This window comes from Emys orbicularis, chromosome 20 (genome assembly GCF_028017835.1).
Source record: "Emys orbicularis isolate rEmyOrb1 chromosome 20, rEmyOrb1.hap1, whole genome shotgun sequence".
NCBI classification, from domain to species: Eukaryota; Metazoa; Chordata; order Testudines; family Emydidae; genus Emys; species Emys orbicularis.
This window is the reverse complement of record NC_088702.1, coordinates 5,672,509-5,699,095: the sequence shown is the minus strand read 5'-3', so window position 1 is coordinate 5,699,095 and position 26,587 is coordinate 5,672,509. Positions and strand designations below refer to the sequence as shown.

Below are 26,587 nucleotides of genomic sequence, written 5' to 3'. Positions count from 1 at the left end.
GAAGAACTGGGGATGACACTAAGAGCCTGAGGCAGTGTTTGTAAAGTACTTTGAGGTTCTCTGGCCTCGTCCCGACAGCTGATCGGAGAGAGTCCCGCATCCCACAATGCTTGCAGACAGGGAGATTGGCTGCAGATGCTAACACGGGAGGTTCAATCTGCCGGGAACAGGGGCCAAAGGGCCGAGCTGAAAAAGATCAATCCAGCACTGAGCGCCAACAGGGAGAACCCGGGGTGAGCAGCAGGCTATGGCAGCTGAGGGGATTGGGATCCTTTGGGCTGTAGGTTGCTGGTTCGAATGTGGGTCTGTGACTGGTTAGCCTCCCAAGGACCGAAATGCTTCAGTCTAACCCTCCCGATGGGCTCCCCAGAGGGGTAAGTGGGTGCAGTTCAACGCCTGTGCTATGCAGATCAGACTAAGTGATCTAAGGGTGCAGCCTCCAGGCTGACAGGCTCCCGCGCTGGGCAGATGCTGCAGATGCCGCGCTGGGCAGATGCTTCAGTTCCCGCTTAGGAGCACAGGTTGTACCTTCAAAGCACTGGCTAGGCCGCTGTTTTTAGCAGGAGCCCCAGTCTGTCAAGCTGGGGTCTGAGGCTGGCTGCTGCCGGCTGTGTCCACAGCGTCCCCTTTGAAACGTTCTGGCTTTAAGGCCAGCAGGGCTCAGCAGATCATCCAGTCTGACCTGCTGCCTGAGAACCTCTCCCAGCGATTCCTGCGTCAAGCTCCACGGCTCATGGGTTTCTTATAGGCAGTCACCTGGTCCCGAGTTAAAGCCTCCAAGTGCCGGCCAAGCCACCGTGTCCTTTGGGAATCCAACCGCAAGTTACCCTCCCTCTGACAAATACGCAGCTTCTTTGAGCTTGAATTTTTCTGCAAACCCCTCCCTGGGCTGTGGTGGTGCTCAGCCGACGAATTAGCCGGCACGACTGGCAGCATCGGGCCTACGGGGAGCGAACTTGCTGCGTCAGCCACTAACATGACTCCTCTGTAGCCTGGCCTCAGGCTAGCACCGTGCAAGAATTGGCAGCTCCTAAACAGGGGCCATCTTTTTCTGCCCTGATTGTACAGCGCCTAGCGTAAAGGGGCCCAGCCCATGACTGCTAGGTGCTATGGTCACACAAATAATAAAATAGCCTGCCTATGTGGCTGTGCAGCGCCCAACTGCACTATTAATAATAAAAACACTTTTTAAAAAGCCAATGGAAAATAAGACAGAAATGCTAAGAAGAGAGAAGCTGTCCGATGAATGGTGCATCTGGCCCAATACCCGGTGCCTGGGGCCAGCTGCTTCCGAGGACAGCTGGTTGCAATTTTACAAACAAAACCAAATTTTCATTTTTTAAAAATGGCCTTTTTACACAAGTGAAACAGTTTGCAATTTTTTTCATTTTTTTTTTTTTTTTACTTCTCTAAATTTTTTTTTTTGGACAAATCCCCAGAACAACAACAAAAAATGCAGTTTTTCCTTCTCCCATCTTCATTTATGAGCGCCAAAATGGAGGCGGGGGATGGGGGGGGCAGAGAGACAGGAAAGAATAAAATCTAACATCCTCGCCCCTTTTTGAAACTGAAAATATCCTAGAAAAAGGTATGCCTGAAACGGCAACGGAAGTTTTTGTGGCAGATTTCCACCAAATGAACAACTGTTTCTTTTTTTAAAAAACAGGCAGACTTTGAAATTTTCAGAACCTTTCCCCCAAAAATGCATTACCTATTTTTCAACCAGCAGAGACAGGTCAAGAGAATGCTGCAGTTGCATCACCAGCTTCAGACATTCCAACGTCATGATTCAGGACCCCTAAAAAAAATCATCATCAGTCATCATCATCACCAGCCTTCTTTTTAATTCAACTTCCGGATTTGGAGCATTTAGGGGTCAGGTTTGCAAGCTTTACTCTGCAACTCTCACAGCTAGAAACGTTTATGTTTTAACAAAAGCTCATGTTGCACGTCACATTAGTCTCACATCATCACATGACTCCGGGAGCTGGGGATGTAAGGAAAAGACCAAATGTTAACAACGATCCTGCACAACAATCTAGCTGCTGCAGAAAAATCTCTTTGGGGGGGGGGGGGATGTGAAGAGCCCTTATCTAGCATTTGTCAAAGCACTTTACAAAGGAGGACAGTATTCTTATCTCCGCTTTATAGATGGGGAAACTGAGGCACAGAACAGGGAAGTGACTTACCCCAGCAGCAGAGCCAGGAATAGAACTCATCTCTCCTGAATCATAACCCAGTGCGCTTTATACTAGAGGTTAGTTTATACCCTGGAGTAGATGGATTTAGAGTCCTGCTAAACTCCCTCTCATTTATAACTCACTAACTGAGGGGCTGTTGCCCCGTAACTATCCACCGGGGGCATTTCTTGCACCTGCCTCTGAAGCAGTGGGCGATGCTGGTCCAGTCTGGGAATTCCTAGGGTGCTTGGATGTCTCCCTTAGCTCCAAACTCCTTGAGCCAAGAAGCATGTCCTCATTGCACAGGGCCCTGCCAGCCCATCAATAAATAATGTCCCGAGCGCCACTTTCCAGCTCAGCCTCTACAGTGGGGCTGGACCCTGAAATATCCATCCATCTAGCGCTGCCTCACAAGAGCCAGCCCCTGCTGCTTAGCTGGCATCTCTCGGGGATAACAGCCTCCTGCCCCGCGAAGCCGGGTGCCTGACGCGGAGCGGTGCACCTTTAAATAGCCGGGAGAGGTGAAGGTGGAGGAGGGGTGGGGTAAGGCAGCGACAGAAGGCAGCGGAAGGCAACCAGGCACTGCAGTGACCTCCAGGAGCGTGAGGAGCAGGTCCGGAGCGCTGGGTAATTAACCGGCGGGGTGTTGCGGGACCCGGAGACGGGAGATCCAGCCTCACAGCGGAGGGCTTTGTCAAGGAGCCGGGGTGCAGCGCTGGGAAGAAGCCCAGGAGCTCGGGGAACGCTCTTCCTCCCCCGTGCTGGAAGGATCTTGCTGCAGCAGTCGCGCTGTTGTGCAGGGTTGCAGAGGCGGCAAAGGCACAGGGATGGTAAGGGAAGTTCCACCCGCGCGGGCTGTGCAGGGCGGCCCTGAGCCAGGGCAGAGGGAGCAGGCAAACGAAGGAGGCACCGCGCGGCAAACGGATCGTGCTGTGCTCCGAGCCGGGGGAAGCGGGAGCAGGTGTTGGGGGCGGGGTGGTTTAGAGGCAAGCTGCAAATTTGATTGGAGAGATCTATTTCTAAGGGGTGATTCAAAGAGCTGAAGAGAGAGCGTGAGGGTCTAGGTATCTGGAGTGTGTAAACAGGGATGGGGCAGGGGTGTTACGTATGGGGGGGATAATGGGGAATATTGGGGTGAAATATAGGATCAGATCACCCCTGAGAGTGAGATCTCCTAGGCTGCGGCCTTGTCTCCCCGTCAGAGCCCCCATCGCCTGGTGGGACTTTTCAAATTACACCAGGACAAGCCCTTGGGGACTGATCCCCTCTGGCTCGCCCTGTGCCTTCATCTACATCACCACAGCAAGGGGGGGTGAACCGCCACCAGGCCAGGCCAGCACGGGACCAACTTCCCCCCGCTGCGTCAGGTGCCAGGTGGCGGAGATTCGGCCCCTGGGAAATGGCCCTTAGGGCTTCTGAGAGCCAGCTAAAGTGAGGCCCAGACTAGCTCCTGGGACCAGCCGGCCCTGCTTGCTGTGGGTTAGTGCATGGCAGCAAAAGACAGCAAGGAGGTGGGTGCAAAGACCTTTCCAGCAAAGACCCCGTTGTTCTATCTGTGATGGACCGAGCCCATCATCCCCGGGGAGGGCAGGAGACGGGACAGGGATAATGGATTCATAGGGTTATTGATTCCAATGCCAGACGGGCCTATGGGGATCACCTAGTCTGACCCCTTCCCCGTATAACACAGTGGACGGCAGCAGGAGGGAGGGGGCAGGGCTGCGATCGGGGGCCGGGCTACGATGGGGGACCGTGGCCGAGTGTCTGTTAGCCTTGCCACGTCTGGGCTAGGTTCTCCGGCAGGTGTGACTCACAGGGCTAGATCTGGGCCTGGAGGGGGGGGGGGGAGGCAAGGGGGTGCAGTGATGCTGCCGGAGGGGAAGGGGTTAAAAGGTGAATCTCCCTCGGCTGCCTGCTGGGCGCCCTTGCTGTTTAATGACTTCCTTCCTTTGCAGCTGGCACCTTGCTCCCCGAGCAGAGAGGGGGACCCAGAGCAGATCTCCGACCACAGCTGCCAGCTTCCCTTATTCTCAGTGGCATTCCCCCCACAGGAATCAAGGAAGTGGGCTCCCCTCCTGAAGAGCGGCAGGGCACACCGGCCCATTAAGCAGACTGGAGGGGCTGTGGCTCAGGGCAGGAGTGGGGTGGGGGGAGCTGAGGAGGGGAGTCAGTGTGGTCCATCCCACTCTAACCCCACTCCTCTCCCAGGGCTGGGCACAGAACCCTGGAGTCCTGATGCCCCAGTCCCCCTTGTTCTAGATCCCACTCCCCTCGCCTAGAGCTTGGACTAGAAGCTCCAAGAGCCCCGACTCCCAGGCCCCCCTGCTCTGTAAGGCATCGGGAGGTTCAGAGCAGGACAGGGGCTGGAGGGAAAGCTTCTCCAGCGCTGAGAAAGCCAAGCTTGCCAGCTGTCGTGTTCTCCTCCTCCCAGTATGGATGAGACAAAAAATGCACCACGTACTAGGAAAAATAAAACCAGCCCCAAACACCCTTAGGAGCCGAAATATTCAGCAGTCCTGCCGGGCTCTGCCCCTCGAGCCAACACCAACAGCCAAAGAGAAGCTACAGGCAATTTTGTGACTGGTTAGTGGCTTAAAGTATTAGCCTCCCAAATTGCTATTATTTATATTGGAGTGGCACCTAGAGGCCTCATACCAAGATCAGGGCCCCATGGTGCTAGGTGCTGTACGTACACATAGCGGGAGGCAGTCGCTGCCCCAAAGAGCTGACCGTCTATATACACAAGGGAAACTGAAGCACAGAGCGGGGACGTGACTTACCCAAGGTCACTAGCGAAGTCAGGACTAGAACCCAGGTCTTCCAAGATTCAGTCCACTGCGCTATCCCCTAGGCAACACTGCCTTCCCTCCAAGATTGCAGCTGTTTCCCCCAATCCCAGCCTTATTCAATGGCTATAGCGCGGTATGAGGGAGGAGCTCGGTGTTAGCTGTATAACTGCTGGGCGGATGGAGCCGAATGCTCGCCCTGCTTTCCTGTGTCTCGGCTGCACTCCCATCAGGGGAGGTGGGGGGCTCCCAGGAGAACCAAATCCCAATCAGGAGGCTTGGGAGCACCCCCCCCCCCAGGTACAAAAAAACCCATGACACCTGGGGTGACCCTGAGCCCATAAAACTGGCCAGCTGGCAATGTCCTAGGTCCTCTTCCAGATGTCCTGGGACAGCTACCTCAAACAAGGGATGATCCTGAGAAAACCCGGACAGGGGCATCCCTGGGAAGGGAATTGTGCTGGAGCATGATGCCTGCTGAACAGAGCAGCGATGAGTCCATGTCAATTCCTACTTCTAAACACTAGAGGGAGACAAAGGGGAGGCAGGACGTAGGTGGGCGGAGCTACCACGACAGGTGTCCTCGGTGCACTGGCGTCTGCCCGCAGTGTGGGGACAATGGCAGAGCCGGCTGGGGCTCACCCAGGTCCCAGCACAGGATGGTATCAGGTTAGCTGAACTCAACGGTAGAACAGGTTGAAGTTAAACTGAAATAAGCGACTGTTACCTTGAAATAAGAGCATCCAGACCAAGCCCTGCGCTGGTTTGACTCAGGTTTAAGGAACAATTGTAGTTAAACCGGCGCAGTTGCCTCAGGCAGACCAGGTCTAAGATGCATGTCACCAAGTCAGTGTGAACGCAAGTTACAAGCTGAGGGGGTGGATGGGGTTCTGGTTTACACCCTCACCCTGCGGGGCAGTGTAACCTAGCGGATAGGGCACCAGACTGAGACTCAGGAGACCCGGTTTAATTCCCAGCCCTACCACTGGCCTGCTGGATGACCATGGGCAAGTCATTTTCCCCCTTCCCGTGCCTCAGTTTCCCCATGTGTGAAATGGGGATAATAATCTTGACCTCCTTTGTCAAGCGCTTTGAGATCTACGGATGAAACGTAGCCTGGATCCCCACCGCGGGCCGGGGTTTGGTGATCAAATAGCTCCCTGAGAGGACGGAGCTGCCCAGCTAAATTTTGGAGGGTGGGGGGCATCCTGGCATCAGAAATATCACTCCCCATCTCTACTCCAGCATCATCCAGAGCGGCCTGAGTGTAACTGAGAATCAGCCTCCCTCCCCCATCCCAACACATGCCCCAGTTAGTGGCTCTAACGCCAAGGGAAATCCCAGGGGATTCCACTGGGGAAACCCCCTGGCAACAGCTCAGCCATGAGAACGTGGGACAGGTCTCTGTGCCAGGCCCCTGGTAGGCAGCTGCATTCCCTGGGCTGCTGGAAATAGCTCCAGCCCTCTGCCTCTTATCACTGGCTCCTCTATTCCTCCCTGCCAGCAACTAATAAATCAGCCGCCGGCAAATCCTCCAAGCAGCGGAGCTAAAAATAAAGCGGCTGGGACGGGTCAGGGTGAGGTGGCTGAGATTGGCATAGGGGGATGTGCTCGGAAGCAGGCCGGCATGCACAGAGCCTGCCCTGGGGTCCGGCTTGGAACCTGCCAGGAGACAGGCAGCCCCTTTGGGCTTGGATCGACCCGGCTGCTGGTCCCCCAGCTCTGGGGGAGGCAGGCTGAAAGTCCCATGAACCAGCTGGGCCCGACACTGATGCTTCCATGGCTAGTGTAGCCCAGGGTTTGTCCGATTCTCCGTCCGTGTGGGCACCGTTCCCATGCGATATGTCTTGCCCTGCTGTTGCCCGGGCTGACCTGCGGTCTCCGAGGCTCAGGCTGGCACCTCCTGCCAACACTGAGCAGGGCCAGCTGTTTGGCAATCTCTGAGGAGCTGCACCCATGGGAGAATGCTGGGGCATGAGAGATGGGGAGCGTCTAGCAGCCGGGGAGCAGTGGATGGGGCGCAAGATAATGAGGTGCTGCTGGCAGGCATGGGGAGCTGTGGATGGACACAGAGCAAGAATCGGAGGAGCCGTGTCTCCTGAGAGCCACAAAAGATCCCCAGCCCGGGGCAATAATTGATTAATGAGCCAGCAACTACCAGGGCATAACAGGAATCGATGCCAGCCAGCTGCTGTCAGCCTCTTTTGTCACTCTCAGCCAGTCCCTCGGCTCCGACGGACGCTGGATTGATTTCACCTATAGATCGCCGGGATCTGGACGTGGCAAGGGTGGTCAGTGACTTCTCAGCCATTGGAAGAGCAGTCCTCAGGGAACAGGCCCATGCTCTGAAAACCACTTTAGGATCTGGAGCCTTTTGTCCTCAGAGCACCCGTTCCCATCCAGGTTAGCAGTGGCTGGAGGATGACCCCATCTGGCGGCCCAAGTGAGAGTTTGGTGGGTCTCAGACCTGTGCCCAAAGTATCCCTCAGGGTAAGGAAGAGACAAGCGGGGGCTGTGATGGACACAAACCGGAGCAGGATCTGGCCTCAGCCCGGCCCGGTGGTTCTCTCTGGCACTCCAGTTCCTGGCCCAGGACTGCTCAGCCCTGGGGATGCTGATCCCACCTCACCAAAACCACCACTGGCCCCTGCTACCGTCAGTCCCAGAGGGCTGGTCCCGTGCACAGAGCTCTGCCCCGGGGCGCTCATGCTCTGACCATCAGCCAATGGGAGCGTTGACTCCTCTGAGTCAGAAACTGGCCCCCGGGGTTGGCACCCTCTGCAGAGAGCCCAATTGAATGGGCTTTGGAGACTAGACCTGCCTTTTGCCCCTTTGTGGCAGGTAGAAAAATAGCAGCTAACACACTTGTCTCTTTTGGTCCATTCACAGAGTCCTGGAAACAGAGGCCAGATCTTCAGGCTGCCGGCTGTTCTGTCGCATCCTGGGGTGGGAGTGAGAGATTGACGCACACCCTGTAAAGCACAGCTCGCCCCGTACAGATGTGTCTCCGCATTGCTCTGCAAGCGCCAGGGTGGGCTGGAATTCGCTCACGTGCATCCACCCGGGATGACACCAATACCATGAAAGAGGGGAAGTATCCTTAGATGCTGCTGGCTGTCAGGGAATTAAAAGCCCTCGGGGGGCATCTTACACTGTAACAGCCAGGGCTAAGGCCGAATTTGCACCCCAGAAGGAGAGCACCTGTGTTTGGAGTCACGGCATGGAAGAGCTTGGAGGCTCCGTATTCAACTTCCACCCACACCAGCAACGGATTGTCTTTAAGAGCTGAATTCAACTACAGGAGCACTTCTCCCAGCTGGGGAGGTGACAGCCACCAAATTGAGCCAGCCAACGAGATGCAAGCTAGAATCGTTACCTCCTCAGAACCAATCCTGATTGGCTGATCAGAGACGCACAGGTGCCTGTTCACTCCTGTGAATCTGGCCCATCTCTAGGGCTAGCGGAACCACTGGGAAAGCAGAGGGGAGCCACGTTTCCTGCCGGCTCCTCCCAGTGGAGATTTGGAAGCGAGAGTCGACCCGAACTCTTTCTGTAACTGTGGGACATTTGTCGCCAGAGGAGCCGTCCCTATTGAGTCTCACCAGCTCAAGCCACGAAGGAGTTAACTGCCGCTCCATGAAGAAGGAATAAAGTTCCCTGAGCCAGAAGAAGGTGGTTCTCGTTAAATCCAGAGCAGAAGCCGGGCAGCTCCAGTTTAGCGGCGTCTCCATCCAAGCAGCAAAACATGCTCGGGGTCTCCGAGCCCTGCCACAGTCTAGGAGGAGCTTGGCTTCCCGGGGACGAGCCGGATTCGGCCCCCTGGGTCCCGGCTGCTCACGTCTCCATAAGGCTGCTGTGCAGATTCCGGGTGGGAACGCCCAAGCCTCCGATATGAACGCCACTTTCCGCATGAAGGTCAGTGAGCTGCTCGAGCCGGGGTCGCCCGCCGTGGGCAACCAGAGCCGTGGGCAGCCTTGGGAGGAGGTGGAGGTCTCGCCTGGTGGTGGAGCCAACACCAGCCTGCCTGGCGAGGAGGTCTTCCTGCTGCCCACGTTCTCCACTGCTGCCAAGGTCCGGGTAGCCATCACTTTCGTCCTCTTCCTCTCCTCGGCCTGCTTCAACATCGCCATGCTGTGGACCGTCACCCAGAAGTACCGCAAGAGGCCGCACATCCGCATCCTCATTGTCAACCTGGCCGCAGCCGACCTGCTGGTGACCTTTGTGGTGATGCCCTTGGACGCAGCCTGGAACATCACGGTGCAGTGGTATGCGGGCGACCTGGCCTGCCGGGCCCTCATGTTCCTCAAGCTGGTGGCCATGTATGCCTCAGCCTTCATCACCGTGGTGATCAGCCTGGACCGCCAGGCGGCCATCTTGCACCCACTGAGCATGGGCGATGCCAAGAAGAAGAACAAGACCATGCTGTGCGTGGCCTGGGCCCTGAGCGTGCTGCTGGCACTACCTCAGGTAGGTCGCCATGGCAATGGTGCAGGTAGGGAAGGACCGTGGAATGGACCCCAGGACAAGCTTCCCATGGCGCAGCCTCCTTTTGCCATGGCATTTGTGGTACTGCCAGGGTCTGGTTTAGGTAGAACAGGCCTCTGATGCACTGTGGTGTGGGGGTAATAGATTGGATGGGCCAATGACCTGATGTAGTATGGGCAGGATACAGGAATACCAAACTAGATGGATCAGCTATAACAGTGGCACTCAAACTTTTTTTACTGGTGACCCCTTTCACATAGCAAGCCTCTCAGTGCGACCCCCCCTTATAAATGAACACTTTTTTATCTATTTAACACCATTATAAATGCTGGAGGCAAAGCAGGTTTGGGGTGGAGGTTGACAGCTCACGACCCCCCCCTATAATAACCTCGTGACCCCCTGCAGCGTCCCGACCCCCAGTTTGAGAACCCCTGAGTTATAGGGATATAAGACGAGACAGGCCAATGGTTTGATGATGTACAGCCAGGACACCAGCCTGCGGGCAATGGATCTGGGATGGGCAGAGGATGAGCTAGATGGACCAGTTGTCAGATACAGTATGGACTGGAGGTGGCCTAGATAGATGGATCCGGTATGGGCCAGAGGCAGGGATGCTGGAGCACTGGTGCAATGGGCAGGAATACGAGGCTGGATGGCCAGTGCTGTGTCCAGGGTGTAGCTCCTGTGGGGGTGCCGAGATCTAACGGTTTCTCCGGGCCGGGCGGGGGGCGTCTCTTCCAGATGTTTGTCTTCCACGCAGTGAGCCGCTCTCAGCCCATCTACTTCATCCAGTGCGCCACGGTGGGCAGCTTCCAAGCCCACTGGCAGGAAACCCTCTACAACATGTTCACCTTCTCCTGCCTCTTCCTGCTGCCGCTGCTCATCATGGTGCTGTGCTACTCCCGCATCCTCATCGAGATCTCCGGCAAGATGAAGAGAGCTTGCGGTGAGCCCAGCCTGCCTCTCGTGTCCCCCGGCCCTCGCCCGCGGGCTCCCAGCATGCATGGACCCCCCGTTCACTGCAGCAGGGGGTCTGCATGGGGGGACCAGTCTGTGTGTGTGTGTGCACGAGCACGTGTATGTGGGAGCGCGTGTGAGGACATGCATGTGTGCACCATGTACACCAATGAGTGTGCACCTCTCCCTATCCATCCATCCCCACACATCTTTCCATCCGTCTTCCTCCTCTGCCTCTCCCCGAGGGAAAATCAATCCCAGCCCCCAGCACTTAGCTGCAGAGAACCGTCCCCTTCATGTCCCCCCGCACTCCGGCTGTGGCAGGCCCTGGCTCAGTGCCCCGTGCAGAACACCCCGCCTCCCACCTGCTGCCATGGGTGGCCTGCCACGGCCCATTAAGCCAGGCAGCCAGGAACCAGTCCCCAGCTGCCCTCCACCCTGGGCATTTCTCCAGCTCTGGGAGGCTGCGGGGACCTGTGCCAGCACTCACATACACACAGGCTTGGAACATGGGGACCCTCACTCTTTTTGTCCTGTCTTTCCCATTCTGCCCTTCTCATTGTATTTCCCCTCCTCCCTCTGCTCAGTTTCTTTCTTGTTCTCATTCTCCTGCTCTCCCTTTCCTCATTCTCTTCCAAGCGCTCTGCTTCACCCCGCAGAATTTCCCTCCGTGTCTCCCCTCTCATTCTCTGTTCCCTCCCTCCCTCCCTTCTTATTCTCTCTCCTCCCTCTGCCCTGCAGTCTCCTCCAAGGAGGTCCACCTCCGCCGCTCCTACAACAACATCCCCCGGGCCAGGATGCGCACCCTGAAGATGTCCATTGTCATCGTGCTGACCTTCGTCCTGTGCTGGACTCCCTACTACCTCCTGGGCCTCTGGTACTGGTTCTCCCCAGAGATGCTGAGCCGGAAGAAGGTGCCTCCATCCCTCAGCCACATCCTCTTCCTCTTCGGCCTCTTCAACGCCTGCCTGGACCCCCTCATCTACGGCCTCTTCACCATGCACTTCCGCAGGGAGATCCGGCGCGTCTGCCGCTGCACCCACCACAGGAAGGAGCAGGCCTCCACGCCGATTGGCTCCTTCCGGGCCTCCACCACGGCCGCGCCCATCAGGGGTGCCGGAGAGGACCAGGGGGGCTCGGGCAAGTATGAACTGGAAGTGACGGCTAATGTGGCCCTGCCTGCTGGGAGGTGTGAACTGTGCAGGAAGAAGATAGTGGAGAGCTTCATATGAGTGGACCTTTGCCACACCTGGCTTCCCAGCAAGGGGGAGAGCCCAGTGGGACCCCCATAATGTGCCCAGTGGGGGCTACTGGGCAATTGTTCCTTCACTCAAGCACTCACCAATAAATCTAGATTATTTTCTCAGCCGGTGGCCTCTCCTTGATCCCCTCCCTTTGTGCCCATCAGTCTCTCGCTACCCAGAGCTGCGCCAGGCTGCACGCTCCCCAGCTGGCATGGGTGGAGGTGGACACAGAGAGCGGACTGCCGTAGGCTTCTGCTCCTTGGAAAAGTCGCCACTAAAAGTCTGCTAGCAGGGTGGCCTAGTGGACACATCCCTGACTCAAGAGACCCAGGGTTTATTCCCAGCTCCGCTGCTGGGTGACCTTGAGCAAGTCACTTTGCCCTCTCCGTGCCTCAGTTTCTCCATCTGTGAAATGGGGAGAAGGCTCCTGACCTCCTTTGGAAAGTGCTTTGAAATCTACTGAAGACAAGAGCTAGGGAGTATTGTTATTTTCCAGATCCACCTCCCCACTCAAACACACACAAAGGAACCTGGGCTCCTGCTCTCGAGAGGGGATCCCCAAGTTTGCACTTCCATGATACCGTCCCCCACCGAATACACCAGTCGGTTCCTGAGTGCAGAAAGCCTCTGCTCCCCCCACAGAAACAGGGAAGGGGGGGCCGGGTCCTGGTACATTTCCAAGGGGTTCCCCTACCCAATAACTCCCGTCAGTCAGTGTGTGAACTAGTGGTCAGAGGAGGATGACAGGACTCCTGGGTTCTAGACACCCTCAGTGACAGAGATGGATGTCGACACTGCAATTTTATAGCCCCGCGAACCCAGGTCAGCTGACCCGCGCAAGCCGTGGCTGTGGCATGCATCTTTCACCGTAGCGTAGACGTACCCTGGCGGTGCAGTCTCAGCCTTTTCCCATCCTTAAGTCTAATGCAGCAGGAAACTGATGGGCTCTCGTGGTCGAAAAGAAACTGTTGGCCCCAAGCAGAGCAACCCAGCAACTGACAGGCAGGATAGTCTAGGATCCAAGACACATGGGTTCATATCCCTGTTCTGCCACAGACTTCCTGTGTGTGCTTGAGCGCTCACTTAGCCCTTCTGTACACAGCAACTAATAGTCCTAGCCTGTCTCCCAGGAGGGTTGTGCAAAGAGATACATTGAAGGTTTTTAGATATTCTAGTGATAGAAGTCAGATAAGGACCTTAGATAGAACCTACAAATCTCCATGCCCTATAGGTTGGGCTTTTCTTTTTTGGGGTTTATTAATTTCATTTTTGGAGGGTTATTTTTAGCAATTTTTGAGCTCTACGTAGGTTTTTCAGGGTTCTCTCTCTGTAGGTACACAAAGTACTGTTTCAAAGAGCACTAAATTAAAGCAAACCAGGGAACCTTTAGTGCAACCCAGCAGGGTCTACACCAATTAATTCGTAACACGTTACTGGGCCTTAGAAATCACACTCACTGTAGTCCACACTACTGCTCCATTAGACAAGCCCTTGATGCAAGCCAGGGAGCAGGGACATTACCTGTACAAACTGCACTGGACAAGGGGTGCAGACAATACTGAAAACCATTTCCAGTGTTTACCACATAAACACCAATTCTGATTGTATTGGGGGTGCTTATCCGTTAAAATCTAAAACCATACGCTCTACCCATAGGCTGGACAAAGACTAACCTCTGATTGAGAATGAAACCCAGGCATCTGATGTCCTATCAACTGAAACACACAGTCTCCCTTACAGATACAGGCAGATGTCAACAGAAGAGGGCTTTTTTAAAAAAAAAAAAAGCAGACTTTTATTCAGTATTTATGGGTAACATTTCTCCTTCAAAATGAGAGCCCCCTTCAGCATCACTGGATGAGTTCTCTCATTTGAGGTGTCTGAGGTCAAAAGGAGATTAAGCGTCTTAACACAAATCAAGAACGTTACAGATGCTGTCAAAAATATGACCAAGAACTCATAGGTAAAAATGCAGCACAATTAAAAACCCAGAAAGAGATCGAGGCAGGAGTCTGCACAGCCAGCTTACGAGAGACCTTCTGCTTCTAGAGCTATGCAGGGAGAATTTACACCTAGGAACCATCAAAAGGAAATGGAGAAATGCGAGATCAGCGTCGTCTCCTGTCCGGACTCCTGCTCCGCCTACGCCCGCCCCTGGAAGACAGACAGACAGGGACAGAGTTAGATATATGCTAGCCTGAGCTAACATCTTGAAAGATTTGAAAGCTATCGACGACTTCTATGCACAAGGACCATGTTCCTTGCCAAAGAAATGCAGCCAGCTCTGGAGTGGAAGCTGGCAGGTGTTTAATAATGCAGAGCAACAGGAAAATATTCTCTTAAAGCTCATGCACAGATCTCAGTGCGCTTCACTAAAGGTAGGTAAGTCGGGTTCTCGTTTTACAGAAACTGAGGCACAGAGCCCTTAAATGACTTGCCCAAAGTCACATGCGTCAATGGCTGGGTCCAGACTAGTAAGATCTCGACAGCCAACCTCCTGCTCAGACCATTAAAGAACTGAAGAACACAATCCAACAGAATTCCCGATTGGCGAGAATTATTCATGATCCACTGGAAATTTAGCCCAGGGTTAACATTCCTGTTCTTGAATTTTTCATGATCTCAAGCGGTCAGGCCTTCAATTTCACCCCTCAGCAGAAACGTCAGGATCCTAAACCACGGAAGAGCTCTAAAGCATCGTTTTACTACAGGGCGTTTCCCAGAGTGCTGGTCCTGGAAGCAGGCGGCACAGACTCTGACATTTCCTGCCCTGCTTCAGGAAGTTCCTTTGTCTGTAGCACAAAGACCATTTTCCTCTGGGAAAAATCTGTTCCCAGGAATTTCGAAACGGAGTTCCCAATGTCTCCGGATCAAAAGCACGGAGGCTAAGGTGAAAGCCCCTAGAGCATGCACATGGACTGAATGCAGGAACTCAAGAGTTTCACGCAGCGGCTCCAGGTAAAAGAGGGAGAGAATCACTCCGTGGGAAAGAATTTCCAGTTGGTCTAACTTAAAATCCTGTTTGTTATTTAGTGGCTTCAGGGCTCTCAATCCATCACGTTCCACCAGCACTAGAAAGCCCTAGGCAAGCGTTCTCCACACTGCCGTGGAGGGTCTCCCTTTGTGAGGGAGCCTGAGGCTAGCTCAGACTCCATGACTCACTCAATCCTCGGTATCTCTGATGAGACTGCCAAGCTGGGGACCAAGCCGATGTCAGCTGGGATGCAGCCCTCAACCTTGGCTGTATCTTACCTTCTCTTTCCTTTCGGAGGCCCCCTGACAAAGCACCAGTCCACGCTGATTGGCTGCCCCATCAGGTCCTGTCCGTTAAGACCTTCCATCGCTGCCTGGGCTTCTTTGTACGTTTCGTATTCTACTAGAGTGTATCCCTGTGGGATGCAAGGAGACAAGCCTCAGTCAGCGAGTGGCCCAGTGGGGGGGCTTAGCGAACATGCCAGAGGCTGGGCCAGCCTTGAGAGCAGATCACAGAAACCGATCGAGAGCCTCCAGTACACTCAGCTCCACTGTTGGCATCGGGAACGCTGTCAACAGTGGCAGGAGAAATACCGACTTGGCAGTAAGTGGAGTAAATAGAGTGGGCCCTACCGTAAATAGAGATTTTCAATTAAACACACACACACACACAGCTTCCCCAAACTAGTACCTTGAACTGTTAGTTTTAACCAGAAAGGGATTTAATAGAGAAGGGGGCATTAACTATTACACTGATATGTCCCCTCCCCCTTCTGTAGGGCTTCCCTGGTGAGCTCAAAGCACATTAGTTAAGACAAAGCAGATTAATTAAAGCCTCACAGGCCTTTGTTTGCGGTATTCTCCTCAATTTAGAGACAGAGACCCAGAGAGCTGAAGTGACCTACCCCAGGTCACACAGCAATTCAGAGTCCAAGCAGTCCCCTCCTGCTCTAACCAATAGATTACCCTGCCCCCATCAAAGCTGGGAACACAACCCCAGCTCCCAGCCCTGTGCTGTTTCTTTTCCTCTCCCAATTGCATGGGGGCAATTTCATCTGTATGGCTGCCTAGCTTACCTGGTCCCCATTACCACAGTATCCAAGCCACATGCAATCTGTAAGGTATTTATTCCTCACACTCCCCCCCCTCCCCGAGGTAGGGCAGTGTCGCTATCCCCATTATGCAGATGAAGCACAAAGACACTAAGTCTCACGTCCCCAAAGGTGTTCAGGTGCCTTGCGCCTGTTGAAACCAATGGGAGTTAGGAGCCTACATACTTTTGTGGATCTGGGCCTAAGTGACCTGCCCGAGGTCACACACCAAGTCTGCGGCAGAGCAGGGAATTGAGCCAAAGGGGAACGCCCTAACCACTAGACCATCCACCAAATCCTACCTTCAGGTAGCCCGTTCGTCTGTCTAGATTCAAATGGATGTTCTTTATCTCGCCGTACTCTGCAAACTTGTCGTGAATATCCTCTTCAGTGGCCTCCTCGTGAACGCCGGTGACAAAGAGAATCCAGCCCTCCACCGCTGTAGCCACGGCATGCAGGGAAAAGCAACGCTCGTTACACAGAAGGCAGGGCGCGCGCCTCAGCTTGGGACGCAAACCCCACTGCGCGCACACAACGCCTGCGTCTACACAAGCAGGATGGAAAGGGATCCTCCCAACACCTTGGCCAGGCCCCCTGCTTAGCTCGGAACCCATTGGCAGCAGGGAGCTAAGTGAAAACAGGTGCAGAACGGATGGAGGACTGAATCTAGCCCTGGAGACAATCATGCTGTTTATCCACACAGTGCGGATGGTCTGGGCACAATGTACATGTCATTAGAACGATAATCCTTAGCTCGTATATGGCGCTTTTCATCAGTCGATCGCAAAAAATTTTTTACAGATGAGGAAACCGAAGTGCAAAGAGTTGAAGTGACTTGCCCAAGGTCATCCCACAGACCAGTGGCAGAGCTGGGAAATAGAACCTAGGTCTCCTGAATCCCAGTCCAGTGCTCTATCCACTACACCTCACTGTCTCTCGGAATAGAACTGGTTTCTCCCCATCTTTAAAGCAACCCCACAGCATGATGTCCTGTGCAAGCAACCCCACGCGGCCAAGGCTGGGTGACCACACATGCTAAACCAAACATCTCCAGCAGATACTCACATCTCTGAGGCCCAGGTTCATCCCCATCTTGTTCCACGCTGTCATAGTCCTCACGTACTCTGGCCCTCGAACCTTCCTCTGGCCACACAATGGGGGGGAGACAAAGATCTTTTTAGATGACTAGAAACATTTATTATGCTAGTGCTTAGGGACCAGCCAAGGATACACCCCCATTGTGCTAAGCACTGCACACACAGTGGCAGACAATTCCTGCCCTGAAGGGTTTACAGTCTAAATACATTTAACTATGTATTCTAGCTGTTCTAAGCACTGCTAGGCACACACGCATGTCCCTGCATTTAAGCTTTACAGCACATACAATCCTGTAGAGTGACACAAGCCCAGTAGTTAAAATAGTGATAAGAATCAGACTCCTGGTGACCTTGGCCAACTTGTGTCACCCTTGTATATAAGTTGGAGGGGTCTATTTTACAGACTGGGGAAACTGAGGCAAAGGGAGCTGACGTGACTTGCCAAAGGACAGAGCAAGTCAGTGACAGAGTCCCAGATGGAACCCAGGAGTCCTGATTCCCATCCTAAAACACACTCCTGGGGCTTAAGCCATCGGGCAGTTTCTGTTTAGAAGTAGCCAGGTGACTCCAGTAAGTAGCCAGACCATTCCAGTTAGCTACATGGCACAGGAGGCTCCTCTGGATTCACAGAGTAACTCAATTGTTCATAACAAGATCTTCACCTGAACCAAATCCTCGGCCTTTCCTCTTCTTTGCTTTCTCCTTCAGTTTGTGGATGCTTTCTGCAGAGAAGTTCAATGTGTTAATTTCAACTGGAAGGAGGTCTGAAACAGGCCATTTGGGGTAGAAGGGGTCAGAACCGGGTGAGCTGGGCACGGGGGGAGGCCGGGTCAGAGCCTGTCGGGGTGGGGGTGGGGACAGGACTGAGAACTGGGTGAGCTGAGCACGGGGGGAGGCCGGGTCAGAGCCTGTCGGGGTGGGGGCGGGGACAGGACTCAGAACCAGGTGAGCTGGGCACGGGGGGAGGCCGGGTCAGAGCCTGTCGGGGTGGGGGCGGGGACAGGACTCAGAACCGGGTGAGACGGGCACGGGGGGAGGCCGCGTCAGAGCCTGTCGGGGGCAGGGACAGGACTCGGGTCAGAACCGGGTGAGACGGGCACAGGGGGAGGCCGGGTCGGAGCCTGTCGGGGCGGGGGCAGGACTCAGAACCGGGTGAGACGGGCACAGGGGGAGGCCGGGTCGGAGCCTGTCGGGGGCGGGGACAGGACTCAGAACTGGGTGAGACGGGCACAGGGGGAGGCCGGGTCGGAGCCTGTCGGGGCGGGGGCGGGGACAGGACTCAGAACCGGGTGAGACGGGCACGGGGGGAGGCCGGGTCAGAGCCTGTCGGGGTGGGGGCGGGGACAGGACTCGGGTCAGAACCGGGTGAGCTGGGCACGGGGGGAGGCCGGGTCAGAGCCTGTCGGGGCGGGGACAGGACTCAGAACCGGGTGAACTGGGCACAGGGGGAGGCCGGGTCGGAGCCTGTCGGGGCGGGGGCGGGGGCAGGGACAAGACTCAGAACCGGGTGAGACGGGCACAGGGGGAGGCCGGGTCGGAGCCTGTCGGGGCGGGGGCGGGGGGCGGGGACAGGACTCAGAACCGGGTGAGACGGGCACAAGGGGAGGCCGGGTCGGAGCCTGTCGGGGCGGGGACAGGACTCCGAACCGGGTGAGACGGGCACAGGGGGAGGCCGGGTCGGAGCCTGTCGGGGTGGGGGCGGGGACAGGACTGAGAAGCGGGTGAGCTGGGCACAGGGGGAGGCCGGGTCAGAGCCTGTCGGGGTGGGGGCGGGGACAGGACTCAGAACCGGGTGAGACGGGCACGGGGGGGAGGCCGGGTCAGAGCCTGTCGGGGTGGGGGCGGGGACAGGACTGAGAACCGGGTGAGCTGGGCACGGGGGGAGGCCGGGTCAGAGCCTGTCGGGGTGGGGGCGGGGACAGGACTCGGGTCAGAACCGGGTGAGCTGGGCACGGGGGGAGGCCGGGTCAGAGCCTGTCGGGGTGGGGGCGGGGACAGGACTCAGAACCGGGTGAGACGGGCACGGGGGGAGGCCGGGTCAGAGCCTGTCGGGGTGGGGGCGGGGACAGGACTCAGAACTGGGTGAGACGGGCACGGGGGGAGGCCGGGTCAGAGCCTGTCGGGGTGGGGGCGGGGACAGGACTCAGAACCGGGTGAGACGGGCACGGGGGGAGGCCGGGTCAGAGCCTGTCGGGGTGGGGGCGGGGACAGGACTCGGGTCAGAACCGGGTGAGCTGGGCACGGGGGGAGGCCGGGTCAGAACCTGTCGGGGCGGGGGCGGGGACAGGACTCGGGTCAGAACCGGGTGAGCTGGGCACGGGGGGGAGGCCGGGTCAGAGCCTGTCGGGGTGGGGGCGGGGACAGGACTCGGGTCAGAACCGGGTGAGCTGGGCACGGGGGGAGGCCGGGTCAGAGCCTGTCGGGGTGGGGGCGGGGACAGGACTCAGAACCGGGTGAGACGGGCACGGGGGGAGGCCGGGTCAGAGCCTGTCGGGGTGGGGGCGGGGACAGGACTCAGAACTGGGTGACACGGGCACGGGGGGAGGCCGGGTCAGAGCCTGTCGGGGTGGGGGCGGGGACAGGACTCAGAACCGGGTGAGACGGGCACGGGGGGAGGCCGGGTCAGAGCCTGTCGGGGTGGGGGCGGGGACAGGACTCGGGTCAGAACCGGGTGAGCTGGGCACAGGGGGAGGCCGGGTCAGAACCTGTCGGGGCGGGGGCGGGGACAGGACTCAGAACCGGGTGAGACGGGCACGGGGGGAGGCCGGGTCAGAGCCTGTCGGGTTGGAGGCGGGGACAGGACTCGGGTCAGAACCGGGTGAGCTGGGCACGGGGGGAGGCCGGGTCAGAGCCTGTCGGGGCGGGGACAGGACTCGGGTCAGAACCGGGTGAGACGGGCACGGGGGGAGGCCGGGTCAGAGCCTGTCGGGGTGGGGGCGGGGACAGGACTCAGAACCGGGTGAGCTGGGCACGGGGGGAGGCCGGGTCAGAGCCTGTCGGGGCGGGGGCGGGGACAGGACTCAGAACCGGGTGAGACGGGCACGGGGGGAGGCCGGGTCAGAACCTGTCGGGGCGGGGGCGGGGACAGGACTCGGGTCAGAACCGGGTGAGACGGGCACGGGGGGAGGCCGGGTCAGAGCCTGTCGGGGTGGGGGCGGGGACAGGACTCAGAACCGGGTGAGCTGGGCACGGGGGGAGGCCGGGTCAGAGCCTGTCGGGGCGGGGGCGGGGACAGGACTCAGAACCGGGTGAGACGGGCACGGGGGGAGGCCGGGTCAGAACCTGTCGGGGCGGGGGCGGGGACAGGACTCGGGTCAGAACCGGGTGAGACGGGCACGGGGGGAGGCCGGGTCAGAGCCTGTCGGGGCGGGGGGCGGGGACAGGACTCAGAACCGGGTGAGACGGGCACGGGGGGAGGCCGGGTCAGAGCCTGTCGGGGGCAGGGACAGGACTCGGGTCAGAACCGGGTGAGACGGGCACAGGGGGAGGCCGGGTCGGAGCCTGTCGGGGCGGGGGCAGGACTCAGAACCGGGTGAGACGGGCACAGGGGGAGGCCGGGTCGGAGCCTGTCGGGGGCGGGGACAGGACTCAGAACTGGGTGAGACGGGCACAGGGGGAGGCCGGGTCGGAGCCTGTCGGGGCGGGGGGCGGGGACAGGACTCAGAACCGGGTGAGACGGGCACGGGGGGAGGCCGGGTCAGAGCCTGTCGGGGTGGGGGCGGGGACAGGACTCGGGTCAGAACCGGGTGAGCTGGGCACGGGGGGAGGCCGGGTCAGAGCCTGTCGGGGCGGGGACAGGACTCAGAACCGGGTGAACTGGGCACAGGGGGAGGCCGGGTCGGAGCCTGTCGGGGCGGGGGCGGGGGCAGGGACAAGACTCAGAACCGGGTGAGACGGGCACAGGGGGAGGCCGGGTCGGAGCCTGTCGGGGCGGGGGCGGGGGCGGGGACAGGACTCAGAACCGGGTGAGACGGGCACAAGGGGAGGCCGGGTCGGAGCCTGTCGGGGCGGGGACAGGACTCAGAACCGGGTGAGACGGGCACAGGGGGAGGCCGGGTCGGAGCCTGTCGGGGTGGGGGCGGGGACAGGACTGAGAAGCGGGTGAGCTGGGCACAGGGGGAGGCCGGGTCAGAGCCTGTCGGGGTGGGGGCGGGGACAGGACTCAGAACCGGGTGAGACGGGCACGGGGGGGAGGCCGGGTCAGAGCCTGTCGGGGTGGGGGCGGGGACAGGACTCGGGTCAGAACCGGGTGAGCTGGGCACGGGGGGAGGCCGGGTCAGAGCCTGTCGGGGTGGGGGCGGGGACAGGACTCGGGTCAGAACCGGGTGAGCTGGGCACAGGGGGAGGCCGGGTCAGAGCCTGTCGGGGTGGGGGCGGGGACAGGACTCGGGTCAGAACCGGGTGAGACGGGCACAGGGGGAGGCCGGGTCGGAGCCTGTCGGGGCGGGGGCGGGGGCGGGGACAGGACTCAGAACCGGGTGAGACGGGCACAAGGGGAGGCCGGGTCGGAGCCTGTCGGGGCGGGGACAGGACTCAGAACCGGGTGAGACGGGCACAGGGGGAGGCCGGGTCGGAGCCTGTCGGGGTGGGGGCGGGGACAGGACTGAGAAGCGGGTGAGCTGGGCACAGGGGGAGGCCGGGTCAGAGCCTGTCGGGGTGGGGGCGGGGACAGGACTCAGAACCGGGTGAGACGGGCACGGGGGGGAGGCCGGGTCAGAGCCTGTCGGGGTGGGGGCGGGGACAGGACTGAGAACCGGGTGAGCTGGGCACGGGGGGAGGCCGGGTCAGAGCCTGTCGGGGTGGGGGCGGGGACAGGACTCGGGTCAGAACCGGGTGAGCTGGGCACAGGGGGAGGCCGGGTCAGAGCCTGTCGGGGTGGGGGCGGGGACAGGACTCAGAACCGGGTGAGACGGGCACGGGGGGAGGCCGGGTCAGAGCCTGTCGGGGTGGGGGCGGGGACAGGACTCAGAACTGGGTGAGACGGGCACGGGGGGAGGCCGGGTCAGAGCCTGTCGGGGTGGGGGCGGGGACAGGACTCAGAACCGGGTGAGACGGGCACGGGGGGAGGCCGGGTCAGAGCCTGTCGGGGTGGGGGCGGGGACAGGACTCGGGTCAGAACCGGGTGAGCTGGGCACGGGGGGAGGCCGGGTCAGAACCTGTCGGGGCGGGGGCGGGGAAAGGACTCGGGTCAGAACCGGGTGAGCTGGGCACGGGGGGAGGCCGGGTCAGAGCCTGTCGGGGTGGGGGCGGGGACAGGACTCGGGTCAGAACCGGGTGAGCTGGGCACGGGGGGAGGCCGGGTCAGAGCCTGTCGGGGTGGGGGCGGGGACAGGACTCAGAACCGGGTGAGACGGGCACGGGGGGAGGCCGGGTCAGAGCCTGTCGGGGTGGGGGCGGGGACAGGACTCGGGTCAGAACCGGGTGAGCTGGGCACAGGGGGAGGCCGGGTCAGAACCTGTCGGGGCGGGGGCGGGGACAGGACTCAGAACCGGGTGAGACGGGCACGGGGGGAGGCCGGGTCAGAGCCTGTCGGGGTGGGGGCGGGGACAGGACTCGGGTCAGAACCGGGTGAGCTGGGCACGGGGGGAGGCCGGGTCAGAGCCTGTCGGGGCGGGGACAGGACTCGGGTCAGAACCGGGTGAGACGGGCACGGGGGGAGGCCGGGTCAGAGCCTGTCGGGGTGGGGACAGGACTCAGAACCGGGTGAGACGGGCACGGGGGGAGGCCGGGTCGGAGCCTGTCGGGGTGGGGGCGGGGACAGGACTCAGAACCGGGTGAGCTGGGCACGGGGGGAGGCCGGGTCAGAGCCTGTCGGGGCGGGGGCGGGGACAGGACTCAGAACCGGGTGAGACGGGCACGGGGGGAGGCCGGGTCAGAGCCTGTCGGGGTGGGGGCGGGGACAGGACTCAGAACCGGGTGAGCTGGGCACGGGGGGAGGCCGGGTCAGAGCCTGTCGGGGCGGGGACGGGACTCAGAACCGGGTGAGACGGGCACGGGGGGAGGCCGCGTCAGAGCCTGTCGGGGTGGGGGCGGGGACAGGACTCAGAACTGGGTGAGACGGGCACGGGGGGAGGCCGGGTCAGAGCCTGTCGGGGCGGGGGCGGGGACAGGACTCGGGTCAGAACCGGGTGAGACGGGCACGGGGGGAGGCCGCGTCAGAGCCTGTCGGGGCGGGGACAGGACTCAGAACGGGGAGAGACGGGCACGGGGGGGGGCCGGGTCAGAGCCTGTCGGGGCGGGGGCGGGGACAGGACTCGGGTCAGAACCGGGTGAGACGGGCACGGGGGGAGGCCGCGTCAGAGCCTGTCGGGGCGGGGGCGGGGACAGGACTCAGAACCGGGTGAGACGGGCACGGGGGGAGGCCGGGTCAGAGCCTGTCGGGGTGGGGGCGGGGACAGGACTGAGAACCGGGTGAGCTGGGCACGGGGGGAGGCCGGGTCAGAGCCTGTCGGGGTGGGGGCGGGGACAGGACTCGGGTCAGAACCGGGTGAGCTGGGCACGGGGGGAGGCCGGGTCAGAGCCTGTCGGGGCGGGGGCGGGGACAGGACTCGGGTCAGAACCGGGTGAGCTGGGCACGGGGGGAGGCCGGGTCAGAGCCTGTCGGGGCGGGGGCGGGGACAGGACTCAGAACGGGGAGAGACGGGCACGGGGGGGGGCCGGGTCAGAGCCTGTCGGGGCGGGGGCGGGGACAGGACTCGGGTCAGAACCGGGTGAGCTGGGCACGGGGGGGGGCCGGGTCAGAGCCTGTCGGGGCGGGGGCGGGGACAGGACTCAGAACCGGGTGAGACGGGCACGGGGGGAGGCCGGGTCAGAGCCTGTCGGGGGGGCGGGGACAGGACTCAGAACCAGCCCCGCCCTCGAGGCGAACAAGTCCCTGGGTCAGAACCCCCCTACCCCCGGGTCGGGCTCTGGGCAGCAGTTCTGGGCTCCGCCCCCCTCTGGGGGCGGGGAGGACGGGCCAGAACCCGCCCGGGCCTGGGGCTCGGAACCGGACAAGGCCCCGTTGGGGGGCGGGGCTCGGCCCGGCGTCTGCTCAGGCCCCCATTACCGTCCCCATCCTCGTCCATGGCGAAGTCCTCGCCGCCCGCCTCGTGAAGATCCAGCACGTCCGCCATCTTGCCCGCTGTGCGACTGACTGCGCGGCTGCTGCTGCCGCTGCTGGGGCGGGCGCAGAGGGAACGGGAAGCCGGCGGGGCCGGGACCGCGCTGCACGCCGGGAAGCGGGGCGGAAGTTCCCCTCCAATCATAAGTGAGTAGCGAGGGGGCCGCCATCTTGAGAAGGGCACGCGTTTTTCCTCGGCCGGCGGCCACCATCTTGGTAGAGTCACGTGGCCTCGCCCCTCCCCGGCTGGGGAGACGCCATCTTGGGAAGGTCCATATTTCTCGCCCCTGTGTGGTCGCCATCTTGAGAAGGGCAGGAGGCAGGGTTCCCCTCCTGCCAGTTGCAGCCGGCTGTTTTCTTATAGCAACCAGCCAATTCCCTCCTCCTCATCTGGGCCTTGGGATTCTCCTCCCTGCCCCATGAGGCTATGTTCTTCCTTCTCCCCACTCCACTCCTCCCACCCCCACTGGGGTTACCACCTTTGAAATGTTAACCCCCCCCCCCCACCCCCCAATGTTAGAGATAACTAAGTGCTAACTGCAGTAGGGTTTTGCTGATAGGGACATCGGTTTAGCAGGAACTAGGATGGGACCCCCCCCACCTGATTCCACACAAGCCAAGCAAACAGCCGTCCAATGACATCACAACTGCCATTCGCTAAATTCAAACCAGCCATTTACAGGTGAAGCAAACTTCACCCAGGGTGTACATTGGCCCTGTTTCACGTCTCAGCTCTTGTCTGAAACGGCCACGTATGGAGATCTCATCTGATCCCTAACACAGGGGACGGCCAAGTTACAATCATTTCTCCAAAAGCTCACAAAGGCCAAGTGGTTTTGGACAGCTTCTGCTCAACGTGCAGCAGATGCTGTGTCTGCCAGTGGGATGAGCCTTGTCCCCTTTTTCCAGATTAAAAACAAAGCCTCATTAGGGAATTAAACGCTGCTACTTCATCTATTTTTAAGAGTGGAGGTTTACCATATGTCCCACTTGAAGCGGCTTGTCACCTGTTTTTTCAGCAGGCAGGTACGGTCTGATAGATATTGCCTCCTTCCCACCCCCAAGAAAGTGCAGCATAAAACTGCTTTGCTCAAGTTCTTCTAAATAAGTTATCCCCAAAGGCCGTGGAGTTGAAATGATGCAGCCACAGCATGAAGCAACAGGCGGAAAGCAACAGCCAAGGAGATTGGGAGAGAGAACACATATTTGGAAACTAAACCAAGGGAATGTTTCCAGTGTCTGATGCTCCCAGCCCACGCAATGGTCACTAACTGCCTATGCCGCTCCTCTGAAGGCTAGGCCCTGCAGCTCTCCTCATGAACGGAATATGCTACTCCCATATGCAGTCACAAGTAAAGAAGAAACCCATTTCTCCTTATTCAATTTAGGCCGAGGAGTTGCTCTTTTAAGCTTCCCCTCTCAGCCAAAGCTTCTCGCCTGCTCTCCCTTTACACTGCATGTGGCAGCAGACAGGGCAGTGCATGAGCAGTCAGGAGATCTGAATTCTCTTACGTCCATCCCGTAACGCCTCCGTGCCTCAGTTTCCCCATCTGTAAAGCTTGGGCTAATACCTGCCCAGTGCACACTGTTAAGTGCTTTAAAAACACTTGGAAGATACTCAGATGGAAAGTACCAGAGTAGGAACAAGCATAACAGCCCTTACCAAGCGTTATTTCTAATTCACGGAGAATGGTCAGAGCAATAGAAATACAAAATAGTTAAGTTACCATTTGCAAAATTTGGTTTTATGTACCCACTGATTAGGGTAGCTGTTCCTGTTCTGGTGCATTTAAACAGATGATAGTCCCACGCAGAAAGTCCTTGTGAAGCGGGGCGAGGGGAGAAGAGGGAAAGAAATAAGAGAGAAGGTGGTCTGGAGATAGAATTGGGGGGTGGGGGAGTTAAGTAGCTAATTCAACAAGGCCAGTGAGGGCAATGCAAAGCAAACATTCTCTTTTCACAAAGATTTAAACCAAGGCTGGTGTAGCAAGACCCTGAGCAGGCCTTCAGTTATTACACTCCCTGCTCAGACAGAGCTGAGTGCTAGAACCAGAAGACAGCTGCTTTTGATTTACAAGTGCCTGGGATACGAGGTAGTAAGACTTAGATCTGGTCTACACCTAAAGTATAGGTGTACGTTGCTTGGGGGGGGGGGGGGTGTGAAAAATTCACCCCCCCAGAGTGACATAGTTAAGCCATCCTAAACCCTGGTGTAGACAAGATAGGGCGACAGCAGAATTCTTCTGGCAGCCTACCTACAGTGAGTGTCTTGAGGGGGTGAATTTACTACAGCGATGGGAAAAAACCCCTTCGGTCACTGTAGTAGGGGTCTACACTACAGCAGCACATGTGCCGCTGTAGCGTTTGTAGTGTAGACATACCCTGACTGCCTTCAGCGGAGATGCTCCAGGCCAGAGGAGCGACAGCCTGCCACACTGCAGAGGCACAAGCTCCAATGTTCATAACAGCTCATGTTAGACGGCAGTATTGCCTTTGGGGGACTGCAGCCATCCGACTCCCCATTGTGGAAAGACCCTTCTGTAAAGAGGGTGTGACGTGGCAGCTGCGAGATCTGGCCTGCGCCTGCCAGCTAGCAACGTAATGGCAAGGCAGAGCCTGTGTGACATTAACAGGGCTCAGAGGCTCTGTACCAGGAAAGATGGGTCAAAAGA

General features: G+C 58.8%; 2 protein-coding genes across 3 annotated transcripts; one reads left to right on the top strand and one right to left on the bottom strand.

The window, feature by feature from the left end:
* Positions 1 to 1,820: 1,820 nt before the first annotated feature.
* RBM8A (RNA binding motif protein 8A) lies at positions 1,821 to 24,007 on the bottom strand. Of its 2 annotated transcripts, none has more exons than XM_065420140.1 (6): positions 23,862 to 24,007; positions 17,476 to 17,535; positions 16,782 to 16,859; positions 16,019 to 16,155; positions 14,905 to 15,041; positions 1,821 to 1,987 (listed from the first exon to the last, which is right to left on the bottom strand). In XM_065420140.1, exons 1-6 carry the CDS (start codon positions 23,926 to 23,928, stop codon positions 1,963 to 1,965), a joined length of 504 nt encoding a protein of 167 aa, XP_065276212.1. In that variant the 5' UTR covers positions 23,929 to 24,007; the 3' UTR covers positions 1,821 to 1,962. The 2 variants fall into 2 exon arrangements, with proteins under 2 accessions (XP_065276212.1, XP_065276211.1); XM_065420139.1 differs by lacking the exon at positions 1,821 to 1,987 and adding an exon at positions 13,446 to 13,806.
* Positions 8,858 to 11,640, top strand: LOC135892600 (gonadotropin-releasing hormone II receptor-like). The gene is made up of 3 exons (XM_065420396.1): positions 8,858 to 9,433; positions 10,193 to 10,397; positions 11,150 to 11,640. The coding sequence occupies exons 1-3, from the start codon at positions 8,858 to 8,860 to the stop codon at positions 11,638 to 11,640; spliced, it is 1,272 nt and encodes a 423-aa protein (XP_065276468.1).
* Positions 24,008 to 26,587: the final 2,580 nt, after the last annotated feature.